Genomic DNA, 19,228 nt, shown 5'->3' on the forward strand with positions numbered 1-19,228 from the left:
CATTCCGTTGTGGTCGAATGTTTCTTTCTTCCTTCTGATCCAAACTATTGGTTTCAGTCCTGATTTCCTTCCCACCACTGTTGGTTCCCTGTATATTTTGCTTTATTTCACTTTGGGTAGACTTCATTTGTTTCTACATTTTGTGACTGAGCTCAATCAGTTCTGTGTTCACCCTGATTACCAGTGTTCTAAATTCTGCATCTGATAGGGTGGCTGTCTCTTCATTGCTTCGTTATATTTTTTCTGGAGCTTTGCTCTGTTTTTTTCATTTGGGCCATTTCTCTTTTTTCTTTTTCTTTTTCTTTTTTTTTGTCCCGGTGTGCCTGTTATTAGTAAGGGGCAGAGCAACCCATGTTGCTGTATGTGATGCTGTCTGTGGGGGAGGGGCTGAGAGGAACAATGGCACTTACTCAGCTCTCTGCCAGTTTTTAGTCACTTCCCCTACTACCCACAATCAAATTGGGCCCTTGTGGTGCTGATTCCCGGTGGGTGGGCTTGTGTACATTCTAGGACCCTGTGGGTCTTTCTAATGAATTCTCCTGTGAGGCTGGGAGTTTCTCCCACTGTAGCAACCCCCACAGGTGTTTTCAGTCAGAGGCTTGAGGCTTTATTTCCCCATGCTGGGGCTCTGGGTTGCGTGGTCTGTGTTGCTCCCCAATTGTTCCTCCTGGTTTATCTGCATGCTAATGTGGGCCTGCTCAGTCCACAAGCCACAGCCTCACTGGGTCCTTCAGTTGCCGCCTTGCCTTGCCAAGAGTCCTCTCTGCCTGGCTGCCTGTCTCACCCCTCCCTCCCCTCCTACTGGATGAAAGTTGCTTCTTGAACTCCTTGGTTCCATACAGTTAGATTTTCTGTCAGTTCTGGTTGTTTTTTTTGTTTTTAAATTTATTGTTGTCCTTTTGGTTCTGCGAGGAGGCACAGTGTGTCTACTTATGCCTCTATCTTGGCTAGAAGTCTATTTTTTATTTTTAAATTACAGTTAATATTCAATATTATATTAGTTTCAGGTATACAACAGTGATTGGACATTAATTTAACTGTGACTGTTTTTGAAATTGGCAGTTTGTACATTTTAATCACTTTCCCTGTTGTACCTGTCTCCCCACCCACCTGCCCATCTGGAGACCACCAATTTACTGTCTACATATATGAGTTTGTTTCTGTTTTGTTTGTTCACTTTTTTAGATTCGATATATATGTGAAATTATATGGTATTTCTCTTTTTTTAAAAGATTTTATTTATTTATCTTTAGAGGGGAAAGGAAGGAGAGAGGGGAGAAAGATCAATGTATGGTTGTCTCTCATGCATCCCCTGCTGGGAATTGGCCTGCAACCCAGGCATGTGCCCTGACTGGGAATTGAACTGTGATCCTTTGATTCACAGGCCTGCGCTCAATCCACTGAGCTACGCCAGCCAGGGTGGTATTTTTCTTTATCTGTCTGTTTCACCTAATATGATACTCTCTAGGTCCATCCACGTTGTCACAAATGGCAAGACTTCTTTCCTTTTTTATGATAGCGTAATATTCCATTGTATATTTGTACTGCCTCTGTTAGCCATTCATCTATCGATGGACTTAGGGTGCTTCCATATCTTGGCTATTGTAAATGATGCTCTAGTGAACACAGGGGTGAAGATGTCTTTTTGAATTAGTGTTTGGGTTTCTTTAAATAAAATACCCAGAAGTGGAATTGCTGGGTCCTTCTTTGTCTCTTGCTATAGCCTTTGTTTTAAAGTTTATTTAGTCTAATATAGGTATTACTACAGCTGTTTTTGTGTGTCCATATGCATGAATTATCTTCTTCCATTCTTTTACTTTCAGTCTGTGTGTCTTTTGATGTGAAGTGGGCCCCTTTTTGGCAGCCTATGTATGGATCTTGTTTTCTTACCCATTCAGCCATCCTGTGTCTTTTGATTGTAACATTTAATCCATTTACATTTAAAGTAATGATTGATAGGTATGCAGTTCTTTCCATTTTATTTACATTTTGCTCTAATCTTCTTTGAGAAGTTCATGTAACATTTCATATGATACTGGTTTGATGGTGACGAATTCTTTGAGCATTTTTCTTATCTGAAAATTCCTTAACTGTCCTTCTATTCTAAATGATAGCTTTGCTAGGTAAGAGCAATCGTGGTTGTAGGTCCTTGCTCTTCATATCTCGAGTATTTTGGGTCAGTCCCTTTTGGCCTGCAAAATTTCTGTTAAGAAATCAGCAGTGCCAAGCTCCTTGCCCTTAGTTAAGGAGTAGTTACATTTATACAGTCCTAAAATTACACTTGGCCCTTTGAAGGCAACCAGGAGGCTGATGTGGCCCCCTGTGAAAAAGAGTTTGACACCCCTGCAATATGCTTTTTGAAAGAATGTATAATTTGGCCATTTTGGGGTGGAGTATTCTCTAAATATCAATTAGGTTAAATTGGTTAATTTGGTTGTTCAGGCCTTCTACATCCATACTGAATTTCAGTCTTTTTTTGTTGAATACTGGGAGACGAATGTTGAATTTTCCAACTATAATTTTGGATTTGTCTATTTCTTTTCCAGTTATATCAGTGTTGATTTATATTTATCCTTTCCTATTTTGCTTATTTCAGTTACTATTGTTTATATTTTTATTTGTCCATTGAGCATTATGTCATTTGTCCTTTTCCATTTCATTGAATTACTATTTAAAATAATATGAAATAATTAAAACCTAACAGGTACTCTATAAATTTAAGGCATATAAATTCTGGTAAATACTATCTTAAAGCAGTTAACTTATTTGCCATCTATGTATGACTATAAGTGGGTTTACTTTATTTATAATTTTTAAATTATTTCTATGTTCCTGGGGGGGGCGAGCTGGGATGGGAGTAAAAGACAGAAAACTGTACTTGAACAATAATTAAATTTAAGAAGTTAAAAAAATATTTCTATGTTTCATGGGAATGCTAGGGGTGTCTTAAAATTCAAAATCAGGAACATGATCTTGGAGGAAAGAAACACTTTTAAGTGACCACTTGTGAGATGTTTGAGTAATTTTATATTTTGTGTGATTCAGTGTTTTCTATACATTGTTTTACTTGAACAACTTTATTGTATTTCTTTTTTCATTTTAGGATTATAATTCTGAGACAGGTATAAGTATTCCAGTAACCGATGATGATATTAATGAAATAATTCAAATAGATGGAACTGGTGATACATCTTCCAATGATGAAATAGGAAGCACAAGGGATGTAGATGAGAATGAATTTTTAGGCATTATTGATGGAGGAGACCTGAAGGTACTTGAAGGAGAAGCCGACAATATATCAAACGGAAATTCAACTGTTAACAGCAGTGATAATGAAGACCCTCAAATAGACATTGTGGAAGAGGTGAGAATGACTTTTGAGCTGAAACTTTCTTTATTAAATTTATAACATTTGTACTTTACTTTGGAACCAAGAAGAGTAATAGTTAAGGTTAACTCTGTCTTTTGTGTTAAAATGAGTCTTATTTGTACTCTAGTATTTAAACGTTTAAACTTAAACTGTAACTTAAACCAGTATTAATTATTTAGGAATCAGTTACTGTATTTGTTGGTCTTAACTAGAGATTGTGGGAAGTTGAGGGTATGGGAGTGGAGGTAAAGGAGGCAGCTAGGGTAGAGGCATATAGCATCTACTCTAATCCTAATAAATATACTAAGATCTTTGTGGAATATGGTAATTAAGAAGCATGTACGTAGTACTAACTATCATTTATGGTGTCCTTACATATGTTCCAGCTACCATATTCAGTCTTACCTGCCTTACATTTGACATTTTCACTGTCCTACAGGTCTGACTACTGTCCTAATTTTTTTCAGGTGAGAAAACTGAGATATGAGGAGTTTAATAAGTTGCCCAAGATCAGAAGTTATTTTTTTTTAATGTTAATTGTTGTTCAAGTACAGTTTTCTGCCTTTTACTCCCATCCCAGCCCACCCCCCAGCCCTCCCCACCTCCTTCCTGTTTCCACCCCCCACCCGTTTTTGTCCATGTGTTTTTTGTACTTGTTCCCAAGATCAGTAGTTATTAAGTGGCCAAGTTGGGATTCAAACTCAGGCTATTTGACTTGCAAGTACACTACTATTCTGTCTCTCTAAGTTCCATTGTTTACATATGCCTCCCTTTAAAAAATTGAAAACATCATCAAATTCCTTAATGCGACCATCTTTTGCTTTTAGGACCCTTTAAATTCTGGAGATGATGTAAGTGAGCAGGACGTGCCAGACCTGTTTGACACGGATAATGTGATTGTCTGTCAGTATGACAAGGTACTATGTTCCCCTTTTAGACTCTGGGTTTATTAATTGCATTAATAGTAGGAAAGTGTATAAAATGATGGGAAATATGATGGTGAGGTCTAGTTTACAGTTAAATAAATCTTTAATCTTAAGTCTTTAACTTAATCTTAGTTAAATCTTTGAAATAGCTAATTAATTGTATAAGTTTTTGGGATGCAGTTTGGGTGTAACACTGTGGTCCCAGTGATACGAGAAAAATGGTAATCTTTGTCTCAAGGCGGTGACAGTCTTACTGAAACAAGATTTTTCTGTACGGAATAATAGAATTTCATGCAATAAATGGTAGGTAAATTAAAAGCTGAAATATGTGACAGGTAAGTCAGATGCTGAGATGAGTGGTGTGTAAATCAAATGCTAAGATATGTGGCACATATAAATATGTCCTAAAAGTGGATAGAGATGCAAGAAATCATTTGTAGTTGGAGTTCTCCACAAATCCTTCCTGGCTGAAATGGGGCTTTGAAATAGGTCTTGAATGATTTGTAGGATATAGATAAGTGTGGAGAGTAGGCATTTACAGTGGAATAGCCTAATAAAAGGTAGAATAATGGATGCATGTAGAATGTTCAAGGGACAGTGAAGAGATAGCTCTGTCTTGACTGAAGCGTTCTCTTTGGGGGGATGTGTTAGGAAATGAGGTTGGGTAGGGAAGAGAGTTGGGAGCAGATTGGAAAATCCAGAATCCTGGTAGGAGAAATCCAAATTTGGTGGACACTAGTTTTCTAAGAATGTTATCTAGAAATTGTAATTGGCAGTGCTTGCTGGTTTGAAAGAGGAAAACAGTAAGAACAGGGGTCGCACAGACATGAAGTAAACAGAGCCTAGGCTAAGGATGACAGTGTAGAACACAGAAGCTTCGGAGATTGTGATGGAAGAATCAGTGGGACTTAGTGTGATTAGTTGGATTTTGGAGAATAATTGACAAGGGAGGGTGTCTCTCAGGTTTCAAGCCTAGAAATTAAGTTAGTAGCACTTTAACTTTAGCAACTAAAATATGTATTTTTCTTTTTTAAAGAACACTTAACTGTGATTATGTGGTAGAATGGCCAGTTTTTATCCTTATTTATGCATACTTACATATTTATTTTTTAAAATTTTGTGATATAATTCACATACTACACAATTTACCTATATGAAGCATACAATTCAGTGGTTTTTAGTATATTCATAGATATGTGGAACGATTAACAGTCAAATTTAGAACATTTTCATCGCCTCAGAAAGAAGTTCCGTACCCATTAATTCTTATTGCTCATTTCCTCCCAACCCCACTACTAGGAACCACTAATCTGCTTTCTCTCTCTTTAGAGTTCCCTATTCTGGGGTTTCATATGAAAGGAATCATGTACTATGTGGTCTGTCGTAACTGGTTTCTTCATACAATCTTTAAAGTTTCATCCATGTTGTAGCATATAACAGTTCTTCATTCCTTTTTATTGCTGAATACTAGTTGATTGAGTGGATGGGCCACATCTTGTTTATTGATCCCTCTGTTGATGGACATTTTGGTTGTTTCCACCTTTTGGCTATTAAGAAGAATGCTGCTATAAACATCTGTGTACAAGTTTTTGGGTGAAAACATACTTTCATTTCTCTCTAGGAGTAGAATTCCTGGGTCATGTGATAGTAATTTGGGGGAACGTCAGATTGTCTTCCAAAACTGCTGTGCCATGTTTTATTCCACCAACAGTGTATGAGGGTTTAGAGTGCTCCATATTCTCATTAACACTTGTAATCTGACTTTGATTTTAGCCATCCTAGTGGGTATGAAGTGGTACCTCAGTGAAGTTTTGATTTGCATTTCTCTGATGACTAATGCATATTTACATCTTTGGCTTTTCTTAGATAGGGGTGAGGGTAAGAATAGTAGGGGAAATATAGAATCTAAAGAACTTGAAACACGTGTTCATGAACTAAAGGGGGGGAATGGTGGGGGAGGGGTGTGCAAGGTGGAGGGGAACAGAGCAGGGGAAATAGAACAAATGTAATGGCATAATCAATTAAAAAAAAGCCTGAAAAAAATTTTTCAGTATACTCAGGTGAAACAGGATGGTGTTTAGAATTGAAAAAAATAAGTCCTTTTCTCAAATGGCAATTTAGATGCTGGTAAAGATAAACACAAGAAGGAATAGGTAATACAAAAGGGACCAAACTTAATTTACTTCTTTATAAACGATATATTGCCTTCTATGAAGAAAACATTATAAGGCAGGAAATTATATGTGCCTTCCATAGTGGCACAGAGAAATTTCTGGACCATTATGGATAGAGTATTCTTTGTTGTACTTCATTATGGGGAATAGCCTGTAATTAATTACTTAGTGCTTTGTATTTTTCAAGGCATTTTCTTATACTTTGGTTTTGTTTTGTTTCTTACAATAACCTTGTTGGGTTGATAGGAGGAATGATTTTATATGTGTAGTGTTAACAAGGCTAATTGTCTGAGGGTACTCTTCAATTAGTTAATATTTTAAGTAATAAAATTTTTAATGGGAACCAGGGCATTGGGGAGCCATTGAAAAGTTTTTTAAAGGGAGTAATGAAGTCAAAAGATAGCTTGCAAAAAGAATGCATCTCTGAGGTTTGACTGGGAAAGACCACTGTAGCAGTGAATTTTTATAAAAGAGTAACTTCCCAGTTCTAATTATTAATTGGCTTGTTTCAGGTAGTACTGAAAGACTCCAGTGAATAGACTTTTCAGATTTTTCTTTTAAGAGGTTTACTACTCGGTGTGTTTTGAAGGCTAGTAGCATCAGTTCCCCTTGGAGTCACAAAGGAGGCATTTTGAGTAGCCTCACACTAGACCGCTGGCTCAGAATGTGCATTTTAACAAGACTCCCCTGGTGATTTGTATGCTCTTTAGACTTAAAGAAATACTTAAAAAAATATATATATGGCTTTGGTTAACATATGTAACTACCTTTAAGATTTATAAGTTAATGATTGGGAAAATAATTTGCAAATATTAAGATGTATGATGATGAAAGGTTAAATGAAGGTTACTGGTCAACATGCTGAGTGAGAATTACTTAAAGTCTATGGACATGTTATTTCAGAAGTCTAGGGAATGTCTAAGATTAATATAAAGGGTAAAGTAATAAGGCTATCATAGGGGAGATTAATGGTGAAATGAAACCTTTTACTATAGATGAGGGTGTTCTATGCTATAAATAGGACACTGTTTATAGTTAAATGTGAAAGTATTTGAATATGTTGCATCTTCATTTAACAGCATCAAACTTTTGCTTATAGCTGGCTTTGTCCCTTAGATGCTAGTACAATGAATAATTGCTAATTGTATAGCATAATCTCTCTCTCCTCTGTGTGTATGTTTTGAATCGACTTACATATACATCATTAAAAACACAAAGCACTATAAAAGGTATACTATGAAAAGTTTGGTTCCTACTCTTTTGCCATTTGTACTTCCTACCAGTAGCTCCCTGTCCGTGCCTTGTGTACAAGTAAGTAACCAGTTATATTAGTTTCTTAATATACTTACAGTCTCTTTATTCAAGTATAAGCCTGAAAGGTAGCACAGGCAACACTGTATTTTGCACCTTGTCCTTTAAAGAGAGTAACAATATATTTTGGAGATCTTTGTGCTATTATTTTATAGCTGTATAACATTCTATTGTAGAATTATTAAGATTTATTTGATTCCCTACTGATGAATATTTGTGTTATTTTTGAGTTGTTTGCTATCAAATGACCATGTACATAAGACATTTCATACGTGTGGTTGTATCTACTAAATAAATCCCGAGAAGTGAGATTACTGGATCAAAAGGCAAGTGCATATGTTAGGTTTTGCCAGAATGCTTTCCTGGAGGGTATTCCAGTATATACTTCCATTACAGTGTTTGAGAGTGCTTTTCTTTTCCTACAGCCTTGCCAATTGAGTACAATAAGACATTTGAATTTTTGTTACTGCGAAAGGCAGAAATGGTATCTTGGTGTTTGTTTAAGGGCCATTAGTATTTACTTTTATGTGAATTGCTTGTTCATAATCTTTGTTTATTGATTTATAAGAGCACTGTTATTTTGGGGGAAAATAGTCTTGTTATATGCAGAAATACTTTCCCCTCTGCTTTTAATACTTTCTTTCAAGCAGGTATTGAATTTGTCAATCTTTATTTTTATGGTTTCTAAATTTTGAGTCATGAATAGAAAGTTTTTTCTTGCCTCAAGATTTTAAAGGGATTCACCCATGTTTTCTTCTAGTATCGCTTTGGTTTCTTTTTAAAAATGTAAGCCTTGATTGATTGGGTGGTTATCTTGGTGTATAATGTGACATAAAGGTTTCAACTTTTTATTTCTAGGTGGTTACCCATTTTTCCTAACATTATTTATTGAAAAGTTTGTCTTGTCTACACTGAGAAGCGAATGCTTTATTTATCATTTACTAAATTTCTCTATATATTTGGGTCTGCTTTTTGATTTTATGTTTTCTTGGCTGTTCATTGGCCTATAGTACATTGATTTAAGGCTTTGAGGTTTTTAATATCTAGTAGGGCTAGTGTTTCTTCATGATGTCCTTTTCCAGAATTTTTCTTGATGTTATTATTTATTTCTTTGTACTGACTTTAGAATCAGCCTGTATGTTCAAAGCAAAACCTGTTGGTATTTTACTTGAGATCACATTAAATGATTAGAATTTGGTATTTTAATGATATTAAGAAGGAATAGGTTGCAATTTAAGATGGGATGTTCTGAAGAATGTGACAGGGTAAAGATCAAAAGGGAGTAAGAGAATGAACCCTGAGGCTCCTTGGATGTAAGCATTTCAGACAGAGGGAACAGTAAATGCATAAATCCTTAGGCAGAAAAATACCTGTGTGTTCAGGGAATAGTGAAGAGGTCAGAGAAGCAAGTGAGGTGAAAAGCCAGATCTTGTAGTGTATTTCATGGACTTTTGTTTTTGGTTGGGAAGTCATTGGATAGTTTTGAGCACAGAAATGACATCTGGTTTATATTTTTAACAAGACTTCCCTGGCTACCATGTTTATAGTAGACTGAAGGGGGACAAGGGTGAAAACAAGGAAACTAGTAAAGCATGCATTAGTTCAGGTGAGAGAGGATGGTGGTTTAGACGAGAGTAATAGTAGTAGTAGTGGAGCAGGTGGAAGTGGCTGAAATAAGAATATGCTTTGTAGGTAGAACTAACATTTACTGATGAATCTGGGCATGGGGTGTAAGTAGGAGGCATACAGAATCTCTAAAATTTTTGGCCTGAGCACTTAAAAGAATACATGGGCATTCCCCACTGAGATGGGGAAGACTGTGAGATTTGGGGGTGAGGTTATCAGTGTCCTAGTTTTAAACTTTTTGAGATGTCTGTTGGACATTCGGGAAGAGATGGTGAAGCAGTTGAATAAGAATCTGGAATTTAGGGGAGAGGTATGAACTGGAGATAAAAATTTGGGGAGTCATCAGCATATAGATGGTGTTTAAAGCCATGAGATGAGTTGTGATCACCAAGAGAGTGAATGTAAACAAAATAAGAGTCTTGGTACTTTCTAAAATTGTGAGGTAAGAGAGATGAAGAGGAATCAATAAAGAATGCTAAGAAGTGGCCAGAGAGTTAGGTGGGAAGCCAGGAGTATTCTAGAAGTGAAGTGAGGAAAATATTTCAAAGAAAAGAGTGTGTTAAATGGTGCCAGTAGATCAATTATTTAAATAAGTTTATTTAAATTTATTTAAATTATTTAAATTAATTTTATTCCTAGCTCTTTTATGTCTTTTGTTGCTGTGGTAAGTGGGCTCTTTTTTAATATTTTTTAATTGTTACATGTATACATAAGGGCTATGAATTTCTGTACATTAATTCTGTACACAAATTCAATACTGAATTCTTATATATAGTCATTTTGGAAATTGATTATTCTAGGTTTATCATACATGTGGTCATTGTACCTGCAAATTTATTCCATCCTTTTCAATTTTTATATCTTAACATCTTGCTTGTCTAATTGCGTTGGCTAGTATCTCATACTTTCCTCTTGTCTTATTGCACTGGCAGTAAGATGCTTCTCCAGAGTGAAAAGTGGGAAATAGTGGGTATCCTTGATTATGTCCTGACTTCAGTGGGAATACCTGTAGGCTCTCCCCTCTTAGTATTAAGAGAACAGCTTTTAGGCTGAAGTAGGGGTGTGTGTGTGTGTCTGTGTGTGTAGGACATAGTCTTTGATTCTTATTTTGAGTTAAAAATTTTTAAAAATGCATGAGTTTTTTTCCAGTGCTTTTTCAGTATCATTGGAGATGATTATATGATTTATATCCTTAGCTCCAGAAATACAGTTTTTTATTTTTAAAAATATTTTATTTATTTTTAGAGGGAGGGGAGGGGAGGGAGAAAAAGAGGGAGAGAAACATCAGTGTGTGGTTGCCTCTTGCACACTCCCAACTGGGGACCTGGCCTGCAACCCAGGCATGTGCCCTGACTGGGAATCGAACCAGTGACCCTTTGGTTCACAGGTGGGCACTTAGCCCACTGAGCCACACCAGCTAGGGCTTATAGTTTTTCTTATAAAAACTTTATTTCTTATTATAATTTTCATTACCTTTTATTCCTTTTATCCTCCCTGTCCACCCTGCAGTCACCACACTATTGACCATGTCCATGAGTCCTTTTTACTTTTCGCTTGATCCTCTACTTCCTAACTCACCCCCCAGAGCTGTCCGCCTACTTTCTACCTATGAGTCTGTCTCTGATACGCTTGTTATATTAATACATTTTAATATTGAACCTGTGCTGCAATTTTAGAATGAATGTATTCACTTGATAAAGCTATTTGAATGAGTTGTTACTGCTATTGTTCTCCTAATTCTGGTTGAATTTTATTGCCATTGCTGAGTTCAGGATTCAGTCGTTACTATTGTGTTGAGACTTTTTAACATACATACATGCAAGTGAAAATTTGGGAGTCAATCTCAGAAGAAATTTTCCATTTATTAGGGCTTTTTTTCCCCAACACAAATAGGGGTTTATCCTTTGCATATTCTTAATGCTTTCACAAAATGCATCTGAATAGTAGTCATAGACTTCTCTTTCTTCATTTGACTACTTGCAGTAAACAACTAGGTTTAATTTTTAACCTTGATTTCAAATCACACATTCCTAAGGTTTTAAAAATATGTAGTCATTTGCGGTTTACCCAGAGGTAACAGTGGTTTTATAATTTCTTACCTCTTGATGTAGTAGATTTTCCTAGTTTTTATTTTGTCTGTATCTAGGCTGACTTACTGGATTCAAATAATAGCCGATAGAATCTAATAGATTATGAGCTATGTCTTCTGACTTTGCTCAGTGTTTTATTGTGACCTTTTTCTTCAGGATGAAACACGACTTTTAAAAATGTCTCAGTGTTAATACATCCTCTCTGTTTATTCCTTTGCATACCTCTCGAACTCTTTGCTGTTCTAACAGCCCAGGCACGCCCCTCCTCAGGACTTCTGCATTCTCTGTGCTCCTCGCCTGGAGTGCGCTCTGCTCAGTATCCTCCTGGCTTTATCTCTCACCTCCTTCCAGTCTTTGCTCAGGTGCTGCCTCAGAAGTCAGCCCCACTCCGACTCTTTCCTTTTTTCCACTTATAACCCTACGTTGATATTTGTAATCTTCTGTTTCTGGCTCTATTTTTCATAGCACTTATCACCTTTTAATATTCTATATAATTTATGTATTTATTAGGTTTCTGTTTGCCCCATTCTAACTAAAATGTGAACTTTTCAAAGATAGGATTCTTTTCTGTTTATGAAAAAATATATACACACACATATCTTTTTAAAAAGTGGTATATCCAGTGCCTAAAACAGTATCTGATGCATAGGAACCTCAAATATTTGCTGAATGAATGAATGAACTATTTTGAGGAGGCCTTATTTTTAAAGAACTCCCATTTAGGCTTAGAATAATCACCTGATATTCAAAGAAATGTGAATAATCCTTTGACCTTAAATTTAATTAATTTAGACTATTTTTCTCCCTCCAGATTCACCGAAGCAAGAACAAATGGAAATTCTATTTGAAAGATGGTATTATGTGTTTCGGAGGGAGAGACTATGTATTTGCAAAAGCCATTGGTGATGCAGAGTGGTAAAATTCATGAGCTCAATACATCATAAACATCAGTGGGACTCTGATATATTGTGAAACTTATTTTTATTTAAATATAGTCTACAGAGCTGCTTAAATATTTAGTTCGCTGCATGGAATTTAATAAAGTTGTAATTCAGATGCAAATACAAATATTCAGTTTTATATTTCTTTCATTTACTAATTTTAAAAACTTTCTTAAAAAACCCCCTCATTATCTGTACCATTACAAAGTATAGATACATTAGGTGTGATGGAGCATGAAGAAATGTCACATTCATTTCATCTTGAAATAAAATTTAAATCTTATTTATAGTGAAGTCAGTATCAGTTATTAGATTGGGGCCAATGTTCCTCTCGCCTCTCACCAAGAAAGCGGCAGGATAGTCAGGAAGGCCTCTCTGGGTCTTGCGGTCTACACTCCAGACTAAGTGATCTGCTGATCGTGCAAGCCCAGATGGTCCCTTGGAGGCAGATGCCTCTTCTAAGCACATACTGTACTTGAACATGGAAATCTTTGCTGAGGCAGGGTTTCCTGATCTAAGAATCAGCCTCTCTGAGCTTATCCTGTGACTAGGTCATTTTTGTATCCTATTTCTCTGGGGAATTATGAGGGATGAATGGATTAGGTTCCTGTTCTACTTCTTGAAACTTCACACTTCCATCTTGTTCCTAGCCATAGTGGGTTTTCCCTCTCTTCTTAATCTTGTCCTATTTTTCTTACAGTGCAAGGCCCCTTTGAAACTATTTCTCTTTCAAAGATACTCCCTTTCTTCCTTCTTTCTAACAGGGAATTCCCTCATTGAGGTTAGGCTTTCTAAAACATCAGTCAGGAAGAGTGATGCTCTTCAGAGAGTATCTGCCTTGACCAGATGAGATCGCCTAATCTTATCTGCAACAAGAAGATCTGGATAACTGTCTTAAAATCGTAGAGAGAAAAAAAAATAATGTAAAACACAAACAACTCATTTTCCCACACCAATAAAAACAAAGCAAATTATCCCCCAAATTATTCCGTAATATTCTTTCACTTAGTAGATTGAGGTCCATCAAAGGAATATTTTCTTCATTCTTTGGCTTCTTTTAAGGGGTAGGGTATACATGCTCTCTAAATTTAGGATCCCTAGTTTTTGCTCTGAATGGTGTTCTCCAGGACAGCACTCTCACACACAAAGCAGTGCGGGGGTGGGGGGAGTGAGTGGGTTATGGTCTGTGAAAGGTCCCTAAGGTTGGATACCTGGGTCTGGCAGGTCAGAGGGTGAGTTCCCCATTTCCTTTTCAAAGGCATCTGCAATTAGAGAGTTTAATTTGTTGCAGCACTTGTTTAGTCCAAGGGACTCAGCTATTATGGCAGATCACTTAAAAATCTGGATAAATCTCTCTGGATCTTGGACAACATGTGTTGGGGTACTATCTTTGGTCTGAAGTTGGCAGCTGCGTGAGCATTCAGTGTGTACTAGTAAGTAAGCTGGTCCCCTAACCAGATTTTCCAGCTATGTTCTCTTTATCCTCAGCATGATTGTTCTTTACCCTACCATCACTGCTATTCCTGATCCTTCTCTATCTGTTGAGAACTTCCAGGTGCTCTGGGTTCTCATTGGATGTTGCCTGCTATGAAATGGCCATCTTTTCTACATAAAAAGCAAAAACAGGGTTCTTCCTTGTGTCTGTCCTTGAATGTAACCCTGCCAGGGCTGAGGATTACATTTTGTAGTCTTTCTTCTTCACAGGCTCATCTAGCTACTGTGTATGTGCTTTAGACAAATGTCACTGTAAATTAAGGATTGAATTTATTAACAAGGTGAATTCACTTGGGAATTGGCCTTCAATATGTTAGTTTAAGTGTTTGAGAAAGGCAGTGGTAGTTGTTTCTAAAATTCCTTTTTTTCCATCATGGATTTTGAAATGACACTTTGCTTCGGTAATTTTTTTATTGGCATATTACAAATACTACTATTACACAGGTCATCTTTATTTGTGTGGTGCATTTTATCACTAGAGACAAAAATCACAGTTGTTCCATTTGAGTCTCTGCATGCCTTTATGCCTCTGATCTTTTAAAAGTGCAAAAAAGTCAATTTAAAAGTTGGATTACCACAAAGTAAAACAAAGTCCAATAGTAATTCCCCTTGCATGCTAATATACATGATGATAGTTTTCATGGTGATTGCAGAGAGAGTTGAGTTGTTCAATTATTTTGGACCTCATATACTTTTATTAGTTTCAAGTAATGCTAGAAAAAACTTTGGTTCTTGAAGTTGTCTATATGAGTGATTTTCACAATTGTTGTATACTTTACAACAGGTATATGTTTGTGTGTACATAGATACACATAACAAATGAAACAAAAATTTCAGAAAATCATGCTTGTCTCGAGCACAATGTAGCTATCTTATATTTTCTACTCGATTTTGTTCTATTTCACTTTAAAATGATGGTATTGACTTAATAAATTGATTTCACTACCTACTGATGGGTCATGATTCATAGTTAAGATATTTTTAATGTACATGCTAAAGATAGAGTGAGACAAATCTCATTCCAAAAGAGAGAATTACTCTTTAAGCCCTATGAGTTGGTGCAGTTTATCCAAGACTTAGCTTTGTTATGATATTACTTTTCCTTTTAGAAACCTCTTCACCATGTCGAAGCTAACCATTTCTTGTTGCATATTATAACAAAATGTCAAAAGTAGGTTTTGAGTTCTTATAAATTCAGTTTCTAGTGAAATGTTATCTGGTACCTTTTTACAGGGAGACATAATTATAGAGGTTACAATTTGCTGTGTTAGATGAAATCTGTGCAAGTATCATGTATCATAATTCCCAATTCAAACTTTTTCTCATGCTGACATCCTACAGTGTTTTCTTACATACTTTCCACCTATCCCTGTAGGCTAAGAAGATCATACTGAATTTGCATAGTTAGCGTCTTAGGGACTGACCAACTGGCCTTGCCTGGAATACCTTCTTTACCTATACTATTCAATGTACTATATAATATGTGTAAAGGATCATATGCATGGCTCAGACTTTATAGGTCAGTGAGACTCCAGTTCTGGCCGAGGCATTCAGTTTTAGTCGCTTAAGTTCTGTAGGAAAACTAATAACCTTAGTTTGAATAGCAATAGTTAATTGGAGTGGTGAGCAGGGGAATTTAGTGGGGGATTTTCTTTTGACTCATGCTAGTAGGTTAATATTATGTAGTTTTTCATGTAAATGTACTCTAAGCCAGGTGGGAACTTTGTGATTTATAACAAGAAACCTAAATTATAAATCATAAGCCCATGGCAATAACTCTTAGGAAGAAACTCAGTATTAATGAAATATTGTACTTTTCAAAGAAAAGATTATTTTCAATTATGAACACATTTATTAAAATCTTTGTGACATAAAGATTCTTAATTTACATGTGGACTTGATACATTTTTGAGGAAACTAAAACAGTGTTATAAATGGAGGACAGAAATACTTTTAGAAAATGTATGTAAGTTAAGATGAGTTGTTCCAGGTGGATTAACCCTTTTTAGTTATTTTGCTATCTACCAGTGAGAGTATCAAATATTGTGAAAAATGCAAGGTAGAAATATAAATTTTGTGAGCATTTGATATTTTTATGATTTGTTTATGAGAGATTATATAGCTTAATAATACACATGCTTTTTATGAGAACATCTCATAAGGGAAAGGCCTCCCTTTGATTGTTTTAGGATTATTGTTTTTATTGTTGTTCAATTACAGTTGTCCCACATTTTCTCCATTGCTCTCCCCTGCCCCTCCCCCCCACCCCTACTCCTACAGTCAGTCCCCACTTGATCTTCCATTCCCCTGGGTCCTTTATACATGTTCTTTGGCATGCCCCTCTCCCTCTTTCCCCTAATGTCCTCTTTTCCTACCCCCACTGGTCACTGTCAGTTTGTTCTTTATTTCCATGTCTCTGGTTCTGTTTTGCTCATTTGTTTGTTTTGCTGATTAGGTTCTACTTATAGGTGAGATCATATGGTGTTTGTCTTTCACCACCTGCCTTCCTTCACTTAGCATAATGCTCTCCAGTTCCATCCATGCTGTCATGAAGGGTAGGAGCTCCTTCTTTCTTTCTGCTGCATAGTGTTCCATTGTGTAAATGTACCACAGTTTTTTGATCCTTTCATTTACTGATGAGCACTTAGGCTGTTTTCAGCATTTGGCTATTGTAAATAACACTGCTGTAAACATTAGGGTGCATAGGTTCTTTTGGATTGGTGTTTCAGGATTCTTAGGGTATAATCCCAGCAGTGGAATCACTGGATCAAAAGGTGTTTCATTATTTGTTTTCCAAGGAAATTCCATACTGTTTTCCACAGCAGCTGCAGCAGTCTGCATTCCTACCAACTGGGTATTAGGGTTTCCTTTTCTCCAGAACCTTACTAGCACTCGTTTGTTGATTTGGTTATGATGGCCATTTTGATTGGTGTGAAGTGGTGTCTCATTGTGGTCTTAATTTGCATGTCTCTAATGGCTAGTGATGTTGAGCATTTTTTCAAGTGTCTATGGGCCTTCTATATGTCCTTCTTGGCGAAGTGTCTGTTCAAGTCCTTTGCCCATTTTTTAATTGGATTATTTGTCTTGCTGGAGTAGAGTCATGTGAGTTCTTTATATGTTTTGGAGATCAAACCCTTGTCTGAGGTATCATTGGCAAATATGTTTTCCCATGTGGTTGGTTCCCTTTCCATTTGTTGATGTTTTCTTTAGCCACACAGAAGCTTTTTTAACTTGATGTAGTCCCATTTGTGTATTCTTTCCTTTTTATCTCATGCTCTAGTGGAGGTGTCAGTTGAAAATATTGCTGTGTGGGGTATCTAAAATTTTCCTGCCTACGTTCTCCTCTAGGAGTTTTGTGGTTTCACATCTTCTATTTAAGTCTTTTGTCCATTTTGTGTTTATTTTGGTGTATGGTGTAAGTGGGTTGTCTAGTTTCATTTTTTTTTTTTTTAGCATGTACCTGGTCAGATCTCCTAACACTATTTATTGAAAAGGCTATTTTTACTCTATTTTATGGTCCTGCCCTCTTTGTCAAATATTAATTGACCATAGAGACGTGGGTTTATTTCTGGGGTTTTTATTCTGTCTGTTCTGTCTATCTATGTGCCCTTATGCCAGTATCACCAGACTATTTTGATTACAGTGGCCTTAGAGTATAGTTTGGTATCAGTTATCATGATCCCTCCTACTTTGTTCTTCTTCCTCAGAATTGCTGAGACTATTCAGGGTTGTTTATAGTTTCATACGGCTCTGAAATATTTGCTCTATATCTGTGAAATATGTTATTGATATTTTGATAGGGATTGCATTGAATCTATAGATTGCTTTGTATAGTATGGACATTTTAATGATGTTAGTTCTTCCAATCCATGAACATGGTTAATGCTTCCAATTATTTGTATCGTCTTTAATTTCTTTCATCAGTGTTCGATGGTTTTCTGAGGACAGATCTTTTACCTCCTTGGTTAAGTTTATTCCTAGGTGTTTTATTTTTCTTGTGACTACAGTAAATGGGATTTTTTCCTAATTTCTGTTTCTGATATTTCATTGTTAGTGTACAAAATGCCTTTGATTTCTGAATATTGGCTTTGTATCCTGCTGCTTTGCCAAATTTATTTACTAGATTGAGTAGTTTTTTGGTGGAGTCTATCAGGTTTTCTATATACACTATCATGTCATCTGCAAACAATGACAGTTTTAATTCCTCCTTTCCAGTTTGGATGCCTTTTATTTCTTTTTCTTGTATGATCTCTGTGTCTCTTATCTGAACTTCCAATACTATGTAGAATAGAAGTGGTGAAAGCAGACACTCTTGTCTTCTCCCTGATCTTAGGGGGAAGGATTTTAGGGGGAATGATTGCTTTATATTTCAGTTATAAAAGTGAATCATCTAAAAAAATATTAACTACCTACCACATGTAAGGCTTTAGAGTAGATGTAGTAGAAGAAACAAAAAAGAGATGAGTATACCACTAAAGAAATCTACTACATAGGTGAAATAATAGATATATAGTACATGTAAAGATAATTAATAATACCCAGCAGTGTATAATTAATACAAATGGATAATATAGATGACAGGTGCTAAAGAAGTCCAAAGGGAGAAGCCGCTGTGGGTTACATATTATTTATGACCTACTTTATTTCAGGTAAAGAAGGTGTCTTGACTATAGTATATTGGGGGGGTTATTAAGGAGAGCTTGATAAAGAAAATAAAACTTTAGTGGGGGTCTTAAAGGATGCAGAAAGAGGTAAGCAAGTAGGCATTCCAGCTGGTGAGAGTGGCATGGGCAGTGGAATGGGGATGCACAGGGCATGGCCACGGAAAGGAAGTGGAACAATTCGTATCATGTAGGAAAACAGGAGATACAGTAAGTATATTGAGGATGGATTCTGGAGCTCTTTGAATGTTAGGCTAGGAGATAAAACTTTTATTTATAGGTACTGATGAACCACTCAGCATTTTGGGCTGGTGTGTAAAAAGATGAAATAGAATTTTAGACAGATTAATCGAGGTGATAGTAAGTATAAGTGTGTGGACATGGGAAAGATGGAATATGAGTAGAAGTGAGGGAGGTGTAGTTGTATTCCAGAGGTAAGGGGAAATGGCCTGAGATGTGAGTGTGGCAGCAGGAATGCAAAATAAAGAACTGATGTGGAATATAATTCAAAGGAATAACTGGTAGGTCTTAGTGAATGAAAGGGTATGAGAATGAGAGAGAAAATAAACTATAACTCTATATGTTAAAACATATAATGTTGAGCCCCGGCTGGTGTAGCTCAGTGGACTGAGTGC

General features: G+C 36.2%; 1 protein-coding gene across 1 annotated transcript in view; it reads left to right on the forward strand.

Moving 5' to 3' along the window:
• Nucleotides 1–12,519, forward strand: part of GTF2A1L (general transcription factor IIA subunit 1 like) — a 31,329-nt gene extending 18,810 nt beyond the window's left edge. The window contains exons 7-9 of the mRNA XM_053667000.1: nucleotides 3,104–3,364; nucleotides 4,198–4,287; nucleotides 12,309–12,519. Of these exons, the coding sequence (XP_053522975.1) occupies nucleotides 3,104–3,364; nucleotides 4,198–4,287; nucleotides 12,309–12,416 (459 nt within the window). The 3' untranslated portion in view covers nucleotides 12,417–12,519. The remainder of the gene's footprint in view (nucleotides 1–3,103; nucleotides 3,365–4,197; nucleotides 4,288–12,308) is intronic.
• Nucleotides 12,520–19,228: the final 6,709 nt, after the last annotated feature.

This window comes from Artibeus jamaicensis, unplaced genomic scaffold, assembly GCF_021234435.1.
Source record: "Artibeus jamaicensis isolate MK-2021 breed Jamaican fruit bat unplaced genomic scaffold, CSHL_Jam_final contig_465, whole genome shotgun sequence".
NCBI classification, from domain to species: Eukaryota; Metazoa; Chordata; class Mammalia; order Chiroptera; family Phyllostomidae; genus Artibeus; species Artibeus jamaicensis.